The following is a 14682-nucleotide window of genomic DNA, read 5'->3' as shown; positions in this document are numbered from 1 at the left end:
CGACAGTACAAAACCAATTTTTTGGAACCCCCCAAAAATCCATCCATCCAAAAACGAAGGTGCACAGTCCACCACATCTTCTTTTATTATCAAATCAATTTTAAATTAAAATCTAATATACAAAACATTCTCAAATTAGACACGTTTTCATAATCACGTCCTCCTTTCCCATATTTTTTTTTACATGCAGCTGCTTCTACACGCGACCGAAGATGCATTGTTCGCTTTCATGTTTACGTTGTCAGGAAGTCTCTAATAATAAATTTAGCAAAAACTTGGGCGAGCTAAAAACAATAGGCTGGGACACCTTGCCTCGAACAGTCGAACTTTCAATTTTAAACAAAAAAATCCTTTTGTAGAACCATGACATACCGGTAGCAGTACCCTTAATTGCGTCGTTAATCCATGTAAATCAACGTTAGTTTTGAATAAAGGGGAACAAATGTTTCTGCAGAAAATGTTTAGCCGGACGTGTTTGCCTTCATAACAAAAAGTCGATAAATAGCTGGTTATTTTTGTTGGGATGAAATTTCCAAGAACATCCAGGTTTTTAATCAGCTCCAGCTTCGTGTTATATTAAATATGTCTTTAAAAATCCAGGTTTTTAATCAGCTCCAGCTTCGTGTTATATTAAATATGTCTTTAAAAATCTCCATCTTTTTTTATGGCCCACGCGTGAGTACGAAAACAAAAAGTCACTCGGAAATTATCCAAATCTTTTGTTTATTGCTTTTCCGCTTAAAAGCGGACTTGCTTTCAACGATGAACTTGCTTTCATTATTATTATTATTATTATTATTATTATTATTTATTCGACCAAAACAATACACAATGAACAAACACGGTATGAAAAACAAAAACTAAACAAAAATGTATGAAAGCTACGAAATACAAAATAAAACAAACTAAACACAAAAGACGACACTGTATAAGTGTAAGTGTATGTGTAGGGGCCACAAAAACAACGCATAATATGAAATGAAATGAAAATATTTCAACGATGTTAGTCTGCAGCAAGGGTGGGCTTTTCAAATATCTTACCAGTGACGTCATGTATTATTCGAGCCCCACTTGGCGGCAGGTTAAAAAATGTCAAAATGAATTTTCAATTGATTATTGTGACAACGTTTGAGGTAATCGCTTCAAAATTAATATATATGGTGACCTTTATGCAGACAACACATGTGCGCGAAATCTGCTCACTTTAACGCTGTTTGCCCTTTTGGACACCGACAAAATTTGTTCGTGTTATGAACTTTACTCCTTAAAAATGAGATTTCTCCCATACACAAGGGCTGGTTGGATCGTCATAAAACTTAGTGGAAAGTAAGATAATGTTATTAGTATGCCAAATCCGAAGTGACGTCATAATTACGTAATCGGTGATTTCTTTATGACTTTTTTTTAACGATCAAATACATTTTTTATATATTAAAAAAAAAAAAATGCGGAAAATCCTATGTTCTGTTCATCGAACGGACACAGTTCTAGTTATTTTCCTTTCCGTCATTTTCCAAACCTTTTCCCCCCTTTCGCCTCATTATTTTGAGGATCATTTAACCAGATTTCTAAGAGAAAGACAAATTTGGGGAAAACATTTAAATTCCGAGTCGAATAATTGTGTACTATTCGGCTTGAGCGCAAATTGTTTGTTCGGGTTTTTTTTCACAGAATGTGCATTTTTCTTTTCAATTTCTGACATTCCTATCCTCGCTATACGGACAAGACCTTAAAGTTAATATCAAATTTCGGTCGCACCATTTCGCTGCTTCAGGGGTGTCATAATTCTTGATCATTAACTCCACAATCACCGCCAAGTTTTAGCAAAACATTAAACAAAGTAATTACTCTCGAATCCTCTTAAATGGTTAATGTGAGCTGGACCAGCCGAACCCATCATAACTGATTAACACCGTTATCTCATCGTTATCAGTCCCATGCAAATGAATCATGAATTATGCAACAGATAGGTGTGTCTTTAGCGGGGTTCAGGGGTTGGACTTTCAGCGATGACCCCTTCGAATTTGCAGCAGGGTACAAAAAAATATAAAGCAAACATCGAGAAAATGTATGTACATATATGCACGGGTTGTGTGCATAAAGTACAGGGCCGTATTTATCCGGTGGATCGGGACTGTGAACAGGTGTAAACGACCCGTCACTCGGCGGGACACTACAAAGAGATTCACCGCGAAGAAACTCGTCAAACCACGCTTGTTTCTCCGACACCATGTATAGGCGCAATATCACAATGTTTTCAATTAGAAAATTTAAAGACTAATAAAAAAAGAGAGATTTTTTTGTGTTCCGGAGTCGTCAAAATGTCCAGTGTTACGGAGCTTCAGCGACAGCTCATTTTAGCCCTGGTTCACTCGGGGCTTGATAAAACGGACCTGATACGCGAGGTCGCGATGGCCTACCCCGCCACCACCACGGACCGCAACGGTGAATCGCGTCAAAACCACGGCACCGGTGTCGGCGAGAACGCGGTGAGCGCTCACGCCTCACCCGTGATTCGGAACGCCGCGGCGGTCGTGGACGTACGGGAGCGGGACGGGGACGGGGAAGTCGACGGGGAGAGACGGGCAGGCAGCGGGGATGAAATGAGCGACGACGAGGAGCATCGGCAAGAAGAGAACGGAGGCCTGATGAGCGGTGATGACTATGAAGGGAGTGAGCACACTTACGACCAGTCCGTGGACCCCTCAAGACCCATGTCACTCAAGGAAGAATTACTAAGGTAACCCGTCATCCACAAAAAGTAATAATAGACGAAATCTACAAGAAAATGATACACAAATTCAAAACACAAACATTTGCAATGCCAGTTTGCATTCTAGATCCTTGTACACATTTTTGGTTCGTAATATAAGCATGCAATTTCTTGAATCGTAAAAAATAATTTAAGGAAAAAATCAGATTTGCGAATCTGCATTGCCATGAATCTTTATATTATATGGTGCTAACACTATGTGACATTGATTGAAATAAAAGCTTAACTCAACCTCAGTGAACATTAATTTTTTGTGCCTATTTAGAACCCCAGTAGCTCAATTTCAATGACCATTTTGTACCTACATCAGTTTTGTTTTAATGAAATATTGCAACAAATATATAGGTAACAAAAAGCATTTTTCTCAAAATAAGTGAACATTTGGCAAATATTATTATGCTCAGGTAATTAATGATTGAAATATCATGTGAATATCAATATTAAATATTGACAAGTACCGAGAATTGTTGGTCACATTCTTGACCTTCGGGCGTGTTTATTATACACCGTTACAAAATTTCGTTTAATATTAAACGGAAAGAATTGTTCAAATGGTTTTCTGATGTCTGAATGTCTATAGTAAATTGAACTGGTTTGAAATTGATCAACATAAATCGCAAACATCTTGAACAGAAACAAACCTATAACCTTTCCTAAATCCACCAGGTATTTTATAAGTCATACAATCATGATGTACAAACAAAATATCCGCATGAATGCTTTGCATAAAAAGGCAGGCGAGCACGAAAGGTATACGTCTAGCACCAAGTCATCCCAATGTAACGGCACGATTTATTTTCCGTCAGACAACTCATGTTCAAATTTACTTAAGTTACAAATCTTGTTCAATCTTCCGATTGTCACTCTTTGTAAAAGTGAAAGAAGACTTCAGTTTTTAAAGTAAATGTTTTTTAAAAGTAAATGTTTTGAAAAAGTTACATTATACCTTCGCAAAATCTTATAATAAATGTCGAAAAATTTGAAAATTTTGAAAAACATGTAGCAGGGTTGCTCGAGACTTTTATATTTCCGCAAAGAGCTTAACATTTACATGCTCTTTGTACCGTCCATGTTTATTTGTCATTTTGACATATCTAAAAGTTTGTGTGGTTGTGGTAAACTGTTCTGTATGTGAACTTTTCAAATTCAATCAGCAAAAATATTTGCTTTCCACTTCAGGACGGAAAACGAATCAACCTTGAAAAGCAAATCAAACTTGCCCAAGGCATGCTGGCGGGTAAAAATAAAGTTTAATACACTTTTTGGGGGATAGACAAGTAACGAAATCCCTCCGTCTGTAAAATTGTCTGACGGATTTTCAAATTTCCAGATCTTCACCTTGAAATTAAACTGATACCCTAAAATTAAATTATGAAATAATAATAATTTTAATCAATTAAACGAAACTGACGTTGTTGCCAAATTTGTATTCAAATTTTTCAAAACCCTACAACAAAAGTTTTTCGTAAATTGACGCAATGTAGCCTTCTTCCAAAATATTTGGAAACAAAATTGTACTAAAATCGAAGATACTAAACGAATACTTTGAACATTTTTGTTAAAGAAAATATGATACTGGAAGAAAGTACTAAATTTGTGACTTGCGGTTTACTTTTTTTCGTAGAAATTTCTAAAAAACACATTATTTCTGCGAAGAAAATAATCTTTAAAAATACATGACAATTAAAATCCCGGTAAAATGGGAATTGCCTATTCGCTTAAAAAATCTTTAGCCAAATCAAAACGATCGCTTCTTTTTTTAAACACGAACTGCGGCTACAGAAGCAATGGACAAAACAAAGGCTTGATCAAAGGTTTAAGAAAATCGAAAAAGGAAGCGAAGTTCGAAATTATTTTTTTTATTCGCAACGACCGGAAGGAATGGAAGTCGTGTTTAACAAAGGACTGCACACAAATTCATCTAGTTTCGTTTTTACTTCCTAATTCGTGCACCAAAATTTCCATATGATCATACTTGCCACTTTCACGACAAAGTTTCCAACTAACGAAAATGCTGAATTCCACCCTACCCGCCAAAAACTTTGAAACCCACACTTTGTCCAAGTGGTCCAAATGTATTGATTTCCCGGTCGTTTCTGATTGGCAAAAAGTTTACGGGACCCAGGGGGATATAAAAATAAAACCACTCTGGTTATATCATAACTAGGCTTATGACGGCTAGGAATAAATGATCAACTCGGTGTTATGGCTTAATTGCAGACAGGGCCTGAGAACCCGGGTAGATCATTTGCTAAAGTTTATAACTTTATCTTTAGGGGCATGGTTTGGGAAGCCCTATCTACTCTCTGTTCGGAGATCAAGGTATAAATACTAGCATGCTAAACCCTCCATCCACCACAACATTGTACCATGGCACACCGAGTGCGAGCGGTGCTGTTCGGCGTGCCGTGCGGGAATAGTACAGCCGAACTCCCCGGGATGATATGCGCCGTCTCGCGGTAGCTGCACCACGCATCGCGGAGCCAGCCCCGGAATATTCATCCAGTCAGGCCGGCCATTTTTTTTTCTCGTGTGCCACGATGTTTTCTATAATACCATCAGAAATTAGATCTGTCTTTGTATTTCTATATGTGTGTGTGTCTCTCACTCATCATTACCATGGAGTTGGATAATATGGAAGGATGGACTTTGTCCCCTAAAAAGGCCATTTTGGGGGATAGCGCGGGCCCCGGCAGCGTGTTTGGATCAGGTTGGTTGTGTAAACTGGACCGGCCCACTCGGCTGAAAGGTAAGACCATCGTACCGCAACGCCACCGCCGCCGCAACGCGCGGGGGCCGGTTTGGCGCGAAACTGCGGGAAGACAGGGAATTGACTCGAGGGAAAATTAACGAATTTTCCCCGTTGCTGCGCGGAATCCGTCGACATTTGCTTCCAGGAAGATGGAGCGGTTCCCGTTCGATTCAGAAAAAGTGCGAGTTTGGTTCAAACAGCTCGCTTTAATACCGAGAATTTATGATGGATTTGGCACCAAGAGATGTGAATTAAAAATAATGAAGCGATAGAAATGAGGAAGAAAATTGTCCGAGTATTGCATGCTGACAGCAAACTCAGTGATATAAAATAATTAAAATCTGTGTGTCATTGTATCAACAGAAAAATCTGTATAAAATTTACTTTGTAAATCTAAGAAACTTCATCGCATCGAACTCACAACTGTAGGCCTACTAAGTCTTGGTATTGTGTACAAATTCTACGGACACAACTGAAAGCCGCATTTCGTTTAAAAATTCAGTGGCTGTGTTACAGCGACTGGAAATGCAATTCTCTTTACCGTTCACACAGAAGGGTCCACACGTTAATTACACTAATAAGTAGCGTTTAATTTGTTTTCATTTGAATCATAACGGAAACAGTATTCGTGTGTAAACTGTAAATCGCCATAGTAGGCTACACTGCAAAAACTGCAGTGTTAAATTTACACCATTGGTATCTTTATAGGACCATCTGGTGTTAAATTTTACTGGTGTTGTCCTATATGGATACCGAACGGTGTTAAATTAACACTACAGTTTTTGCAGTGTATATTTCTCAATATCGTTCGGGGAAATTCCAGAATCTTACCACATACATTTCAGTATTACAAGAAACAAAAGCGATAGACGATCGATCGCGTATAAATAACATTGCAAATTTTAGAGAGCCTTAAAAGTAACAAAGAGAACTGATTACAAACAGTTCGAAGAAGAATTCAACATAAACTATCGGGTAACGATTGATGGAAAACACTTGTTCTAAATCGTTCGTTATTGTAACGATCGTTTTATTCAATGAACAGCAGTGAATTTCTATGGGAAATACAACTGCAATATCTTTACGCATACGTCATCAAATGACGTCATATGCAGGGAAGCAAAATTACAAGCTTACGATCTTACTTGTTTTGCCTTTATTTTAATAACCGCACAATAGCAGTTTGTACAAACGTAATAGGAGCTGCGATAACTGTAAGGTTCCAAACACATCTTCGTTTGAAAGGGTTTTAATATAAACTCAAAATAGAATCTTTGCAAAACAACATCTGTTTCCAATGCAAACAAGGTAACAACTGCAATCAATTTCCCGCAAGACAGGAGGCTGATATTTACCATGGCAACTCCTTTTCCCTTCTTATTGTTAGTTAAATTGCATTCGGAATTTTAAATTTCACAAAAATACTGTTCCAAAAATCAATGCAGCATTATCTCTTTTCACATATCAAAATTGAAATAAAACACTTTAGCACGCGTACATTTATTCAAATCCATACTTCTATCTCAGCTCTATTGACGTTTGAATATAAATAAATAACAGCAGGAGTGGCGCCATTATACCATTTTCAATAATTGACTTGTATTTTATAAATCAAACACAGTTATTGATTAATTAATTATTGGGATGATTAACACGAGACAGTGCCACTGTGTAAATTAGATGTTGAACTTCATACCCGGCCCTCACCGTATTAACGTTTAAAGTTTTTTCCGTCTTTTTTTTTTTACCCAATTAAAAAAAAAACCTTCAAACTCTAAAGCAAGGTGTCAGAACATGCAGGAATGATAAAGCTGCTACAAAATGCCTATACCAACTGAAAAGCCCCCAAATATAGAGGGTGGCCAAAAAAATGCAACCCTGAAACATTTGCCTTTTTTTCCAAAAACGTGATCGGTGAAATTTTGTTTTGGATATCAGATTGAAGCTGAAAGCTTTTTCTTTCAAACACTGAAAAAAAATCATGAAACAGCACATAGGGTTGCTGAAAAAATGCCAAAAATGTAAAAGAAGTAATTTGTCATCCTTTCCAAATGTGTTTCAAAAAGTGAAACATGTTACTGTAAGCCCACTGCGCAATTGTCTTTTTGTGCAATATCTTTAATATTTTGACATATTTATGCATGATGCTGAAAAGGTTAAAAAAAAAAATAGAACTAAAAGGAAAAGATTCAGGTGGAAAATAAAAGGTATTTCCACCAAATTCATTTAAACTCTTGTCATATTATGTGCCTTGCTGTTTGCAAGGATTAGGACACAATGCGCTACATACATTTCATGCACAAATAGGTACAGTGTAATGCCATTGGAATGGACCAAAAAGGAGTTGTGTTTCACATAATTGGCATTTCCTCAGCAACCCAATGTGCTATTTTCATGATTTTTTCCCCAGTATTTGAAAGAAAAAGCTCCCAGCTTTGATATCCAAAACATAGCAATTAACTGATCACGTTTTTGAAAAAAGGGCAAATGTTTAGGGTTGCTTTTTGGGGGAACCCTGTAAATAATATAAAGTTGAGGTTTCGGCCCAAGCTGTTTTTTTGTTTTGCCTCCGAGAAATAGCCTGCATGCTAGGATCGAATCGTCAGGCCTTCCAATTTTGATGATTTTAGTTCAAACGCATAGGCCTAGTAAAGATAAACTTGAAGCGTTTATGATAGTTCAGCTATGAGGATATACCTTTTCAAGAATAACCAATTGAAAAACACACTTTGTTTGACAAAAATCCGAATACGAGTTGATGAAAAGCTACCCTGGCCGGACGTTTGTATAGCTAATTTAAACTAATGACCCAAGCAGTACTCAATTCAAGCAAAAGCCAAGATTTATATCCTGTGTTTTTGTCCATGGGCAATATATTTACTGCAATTGCTTCTCTTGCCCAAAATGACAAATTGGTATCAGTTTTTTTCTGGTAGTGTACAAGGCTTCTTACCACAATGGGAAAAATTGCCTTGATAGAGTTATCAGAACAGTACAAATCAATAATAATGCAATAATATTAGTTATAATGATGTAGGCTAATGAGGTAGAGGGTTCGAGTTTGTAAAAACCTTTCTTTATTAGTGGGAAACAACCAATCCTGGTAACGCATCTGGGACAAGTGGTATAAACGTTTAGAGTGGGTGGATTAAGGGGTTTAGAATATGAAGGTGACTTTAAAAGAATCGGAAACCTACACGTTTTTTTTTCTCACCAATGTCGATATTTTAAAAAAGAACACATCTATTTACATTTGGAAGAAATCAGAACTAGGAAAACAGGAAACATAAAATAGTAGCAAGAAATCGATAGTCACAAGATATCAACTAAACTAGCTAATTGAGGAAATGAACTAGGGCCTACAATATCCAGATGTGAAATTTGATGTAAACCAAAACAAATTTGTAATTTTGTTGATTTGCCAAGGGAAAAGTCAATGGAAAACCAGATTCAGCTGATATCAAACAACCTTTGAAATTCATTTCCCATCTTCTTAACTTTCATGAACAAATGTGTCAATTAGTGTATAGATCTTAACCACCCAAAAAGATATTAAGCCTTTCCCCTCTGACTCATCACCTTACCACCCCTGTGGCTGGAATGGAATATGCCATCATTCCTAGGACTCCAACATTAGTGAATGCCGCCCTGGTTGATAGCAGGAGTGGGGATCTCTGTACAAACAGGCTGCAGTTTGTGCACACAAACTGGCAAATGAGCAAACAGGACATGGTTTTGGACTTGGGCTAGACTTCAATCAGTCCTCCCCAGAGAGTATGATCCTGAAGGGTACGAAAGAAGCCAAAGCAAATTTCAGGACCCTTTTAAAAAAGTTTTTCATTTCAACGTTACATGTTGTTCTAATGACACCAGATGTAATGGCACTTAAATGTAGAATTAATAAGCCACACTGTTTTAAACAGTACTGTCGACACATTTAACCCTCCTATGCAAACATACATTCTGTGCAAAGTTGTCCTTTCAGTCAAAATCAATCAAGTGACTGTTTTCAACAGATAGGAGCTCCCAGTCTATATAAAGCAAGATTGACTGGCTGTGATTGTTTATGTAACTTGATAGAGCTGTGCTTTGACTGTAGGTGATTAATAAGCCAGCTGTGCATTTCTTGCCTGCTTTTGTCTGTTGACTGAGTTTGACTAGTCAGAGTGCTTGCTTGAATTATGATCTGACAGTTGTGTAAAAGGCATGGCAGGGGAAGAGGATTGACCGATTACAGTATGCTATAAATATTCCCAAAATAATGAAATTTAATGTTCACAAATTATGATTAAATTACTCAACCTTTTAGCACCCGTGATCAACTGAGCTACTTTGTATAGGTTACTCATTGGTGAATCCATACGAACTACACTCAACCAAAAAAGAAAGTCCCCCTTAATACTTTTTTGTCTAACTCAAACACTACTGGGCACATCTCGCTCAAATTAAGACTAATCAGTACAGAAATTCCTTAGCAATCCAGCCATACTCTTTGTCTGGCCCAAAATAGTGATAATGTGTACAAAATTATGCAATTTGTGACAAATGATACCGAAAACATAGTTGCACTTTTGTATACGTGCAAGGTGAGTGTGAACCACGACTTGCACGTATACAAAAGTGCAACTGTTTTCGGTATCATTTGTCATAAATTGCATAATTTTGTACACATTATCACTATTTTGGGCCACACAAAGAGTATGGCTGGATTGCTAAGGAATTTCTGTACTGATTAGTCTTAATTTAAGCAAGATGTGCCCAGTAGTTTTTGAGTTAGACAAAAAAGTATTGGAAGGGGGGACTTTCTCTTCTGGTTGAGTGTATATACAGTGCTAAGGTGGGATAGAGAGCAACAAGCTGTGGGATACATCATTCACAAATGCCTGAAACTTCCTCTCTACATCTCCCCAGCTTACTGTCCCATGCCCCCCTCCCTTTCTGGCTACAACCCAGCTCACTACCAAATCATGAAATGCTGTTAGTCATACAGGGGATGTTATTCTTCCTAAACATCTACTATTATTTCAATTCCCCAAGAACTGAACAGGAACTAAAAAGTGTGACAAGTCACCACAAAATAAGCAAAGCATAAAGTTAAACTTTTTAAGAATTGAGAATTTTTTTGTATGTCTGGATTCTGCAGAACAGGAGCTTTGCAATGGTAGATAACATATTTGGGGTACTGAGCTCAGCACAGTCAACAGATAAAACAGGAGGGAAGTAGGTTATCAAGATGTTTGACGGAACGAAAACAATTGGAAATGTAGAACAGGATTAACAGATTGAGGTTCACATGAAAACAAACAATCAATACCCCTGGCTTTGCTTAGTGAGTAAAAAAACGAAACCCAAATGTTGGGACCACTGTTTTAGGGAAGTTCTGCATGTAGCATTTGCAATTGCAGGATATGAAAGTCCAATTCATAAGCTTTCTTTTAGTACAATAATCATTCAAATCACTCATGTACTTTTCAAGTTACGGAGTTTTAAACACAACCACCGTTTTATGGTTCTGTCCACGGATCACAAAAAAGTTCAGTGTTCTTTCAGCAAAACGAAAACAAATCACATAGGGATGTGTGTGAATTGTTTTCGTCTTGCTGAAAGAGCGCACACCGTTTTGGTGATCCGTGGACAGAACCTCAAAGCAGTGGTTGTGTTTAAAATTCTGTAACTTGAAAAGTACATTGAGTGATTTGAATGATTCTTGTAGTAAAAGAAAGCTCATGAACTGGGCTTTCATATACTAGATTTTGAAAGTGCTACATTGCAGAACTGCAATAAAACAATAGTCCCGACATTTGGGTTTCGTTTTTTTTTTTACTCACCCTGTACTGCAAAGTGGTAATTTCCAACTTTATGCTCATTTCATTTGTAACAGGTCACAAATTGGCTGGGGGGGGGGGGGGGGGGGGGGGAAGGGGGCAACAAACATACAGCAATTAGTGGGCATAGCTCCAGCGCAGTATTCTGGGAGTGTAAGTTCAAATTGTGCTACATTTCATTTTACTTTTTCAACCTCAAAGCTGGACCAGGGACCCAAATTACAGGGCTGCTCGACTGCAAATATTGCCAAGCACATGTGTGCACACACAAGCAAAAATCCACTAAGAACCAGTCACAATAAAAATCAACACTGTCTTTTATGCTGGTATTAATTTTTGTGGCAAATAAAAGCTTCATTGGGCATTGTTGGCAACGGCTGTGCACTGTAGCACATTAAAGGTAAAGGACACATTTGCAATTATGTTACAATTAAACTGTCAAAATATCACGAAATATCCTACTTGATTGTAAGTTAATAAATAGGATCATGCATCCTTTGAAATCATTGCGCCTAGTATGCTGTCATTTTAGAGAAAAGAGGAAATACCATCATTTCCTTGCGATAGTTAGGACCAAACCATCGCGATTCAACAGAAATCTTTGCTTTGCATCGAGAAAAAGGAAGATGCATTTTCACAGTTTTCTCAAAAAGTATGACATCTGCTGAGCTGAAATTTTGACAGGACCTGCTTCATATTTATTGCATTGTTGTTCCTTGTATCGGCCAAAAAAAAAATTCCCATTTTTGTTGGTGCAAATGGTGCCCATTACCTTTAAAACCCTAACCCCCAGGCCCGTTTTGCTAAGAACCATCCTCAATCCTCCAAAATGCTCCAAAATTTTGCAACTCGCCTAAATTTTTCAAAATTGTCAGACAGTCCTGCCTCAAAATGCATTCATCGTCAATCCTCCAAAATCCTCCTCATCCCAAAATTTTGCACTCGTGTTTAAATGAAGGATAACCAACGCCAAATCCTTCAAAATCATCAGACAGTCCTGCCTCAAAATGCATTCATCCTCAATCCTCCAAAATCCTCTTGTGCTTCAATCACCATTCATCCTCAATCCTCTAGAATCCTCCAAAACCGCCAGGAGGATTTTGGAGGAGTGAGGTGGGTTAGGGTTTTTTGCAGGGTGCGCCATGACAGTGTGCAGGTCTTTGTACCTGTGTGATACACTTGATCAGGCACTTTGTGCTTTCATTATTACTGAATCTAAACAAAACCTGCCCACTGTCATGGCACACCCTGCAAAGGGTCTTGGCATTGTTGCATATGACTACGGCCATTCAGTTGACCTAATTAACAGCAAAAACAAACAAAGCCGAAACCACAAAATATCTGATTAAAGAAAGGGACTTTTAAACTCCATGGGAAATGGCTCCCAGGTACCGAGTGGAATGGATGAAGTCTACCTGCAAGTTCAGCAAGTGCAGATGGGGACTAGCTGCACTTCCAGCCCTCAGTCCCACCCACACACTAAGAGGAAAAAATAACACAAACAAGAAAAATCCCCTCTCATCGGTTAAAAAAGTTGATGATTAAAGTTATTAACTCGGTGAAAATAAAAGCCACACAGATGTGGATCAACAGAACCTCGGGGTAAGGACAGCGGGGAAAAAAGTACTCTGACACGAGTCCGGGAAAGTGGATTTTTACAGTAGTCAGGGTTTTAGTTCGTCAGGTTTTTTTTTCTGATTTGCGATGGTGGGGGAGGGGGGGTGGACAGGGGACAAAACTGTAATGACAGAAGAGAGAGAAGACACGATGTTAATTTCCCGTGACCAGCGGCCTGGCGCCAGGCTATATTGGTAGAGACGAGCGCGTGCATACACATGCACGCTGCGCACAATGCGTGAGCGTGTTTGCCATGTCCAAGGGTCACTTATAATGCAGAGATGCATTGTGTTTTTCCTTCCACCATTTTGTTATTTTTAGGATGCTATTAGCTGAATCGTGAATTATTTTTTCTTCTTTGTTAAAAACATCTCCTTCTTTGGATATTTTAGTAAAGATACTATTGAAAATTAAAGACTGTTTTGTCCTGAATTCTAGGACCGTATTCTGCAAAGTTTATCTTTACGACTATTTCTCTTTGCTTGAAACAAAATTCGTCATATTCTTTGATTTGTTGACCAATGTATGGTCTGTCTAAATTAACTCTGTAATATATTTTAAAGAACAATGACAAAAACTAGCAGGAAACCATGGTACCTGCTGATTGCAATGAAATATCACAATAAGTAAATAAATATTGCAATCGATTCCTGCTGGTTGAAATTTAAAAAAAAATAAAAAACAGTAAATAAATCAGTTCATGCTGGCCCCAACTAAGCCTACATGTATATTGAATCAGAACGATACTGTCATAACTTTTAGGATTTTAAAAGACAAGAGAATTATATTCTATTTGAAAATGCCACATGAAAGAAGATTGTGAATTGCGGGGATGCAAGGGATGTGCAATTTAGCCATAATTCACACTATCCGAAACCCACTGAATGCCACAATATGTAATAGTGTGCAATTTCTATCTAACACAGGGTGAGTAAAAAAAACCCGAAACCCAAATGTCGGGACCATTGTTTTGGTGACGTTCTGCATGTAGCACTTTCAAAAGTCCAATTCATAAGCTTTCTTTTAATACAAGAATCATTCAAATCACTCATGTACTTTTCAAGTTACAGAATTTTAAACACAACCACTGTTTTAAGGTTCTGTCCACAGATCACAAAAAGTTCAGGGTTGTTTCAGCAGAACGGAAACAAATCACATAGGGATGTGTGCGAATTGTTTTCGTTTTGCTGAAAGAACACACACCTTTTTTGTGATCCGTGGACAGAACTTTAAAACAATGGTTGTGTTTAAAACTCCGTCACTTGAAAAGTACATAAGTGATTTGAATGATTCTTGTACTAAAAGAAAGTTTATGAATTGGGCTTTCATATCCTAGATTTTGAAAGTGCTACATGCAGAACTTCACTAAAACAATGGTACCGACATTTGGGTTTCGTTTTTTTACTCACCCTGTAGTGTGCACTGCACAGGAAACAAAAAAGGCCTTTTGTTCTAGCTGTGTGATTTTGATGGATTAAGCAGTTTTACTGTACTTTGTGCTTGTTTTTTTTTGGAATCTGTTGAATTCTGGAGAAAACCTTGAAGGGATTTCAGAACTTCCAATCAAACTTTGCAAATCCAACAAGACCCAACATAAAGCTTTTGGAGGGATCTCTATGGTACAGGGATGATATTGTCAATTTGAAAAAAAGGTCTGAAAATTGGATGAAAGGTTTGGAAGATGCATTTCTTTCTATGCTGATAGTGTCTTTGTC

At 37.7% G+C, this 14682-nt stretch overlaps 1 protein-coding gene across 1 annotated transcript in view; it reads left to right on the top strand.

The window, feature by feature from the left end:
* Positions 1 to 1983: 1983 nt before the first annotated feature.
* The window catches only part of LOC119730701 (hepatocyte nuclear factor 1-alpha-like), a 28769-nt gene continuing 16070 nt past the window's right edge, over positions 1984 to 14682 (top strand). Inside the window, exon 1 of the mRNA XM_038203703.1 lies at positions 1984 to 2740. Coding sequence (XP_038059631.1) covers positions 2322 to 2740 — 419 coding nt within the window. The 5' untranslated portion in view covers positions 1984 to 2321. The remainder of the gene's footprint in view (positions 2741 to 14682) is intronic.

Source organism: Patiria miniata, unplaced genomic scaffold (assembly GCF_015706575.1).
Source record: "Patiria miniata isolate m_02_andy unplaced genomic scaffold, ASM1570657v1 HiC_scaffold_22, whole genome shotgun sequence".
Classification (NCBI taxonomy): domain Eukaryota; kingdom Metazoa; phylum Echinodermata; class Asteroidea; order Valvatida; family Asterinidae; genus Patiria; species Patiria miniata.
Note: the sequence above shows the minus strand (reverse complement) of the source record. Positions and strands in the feature narration are given on the sequence as shown.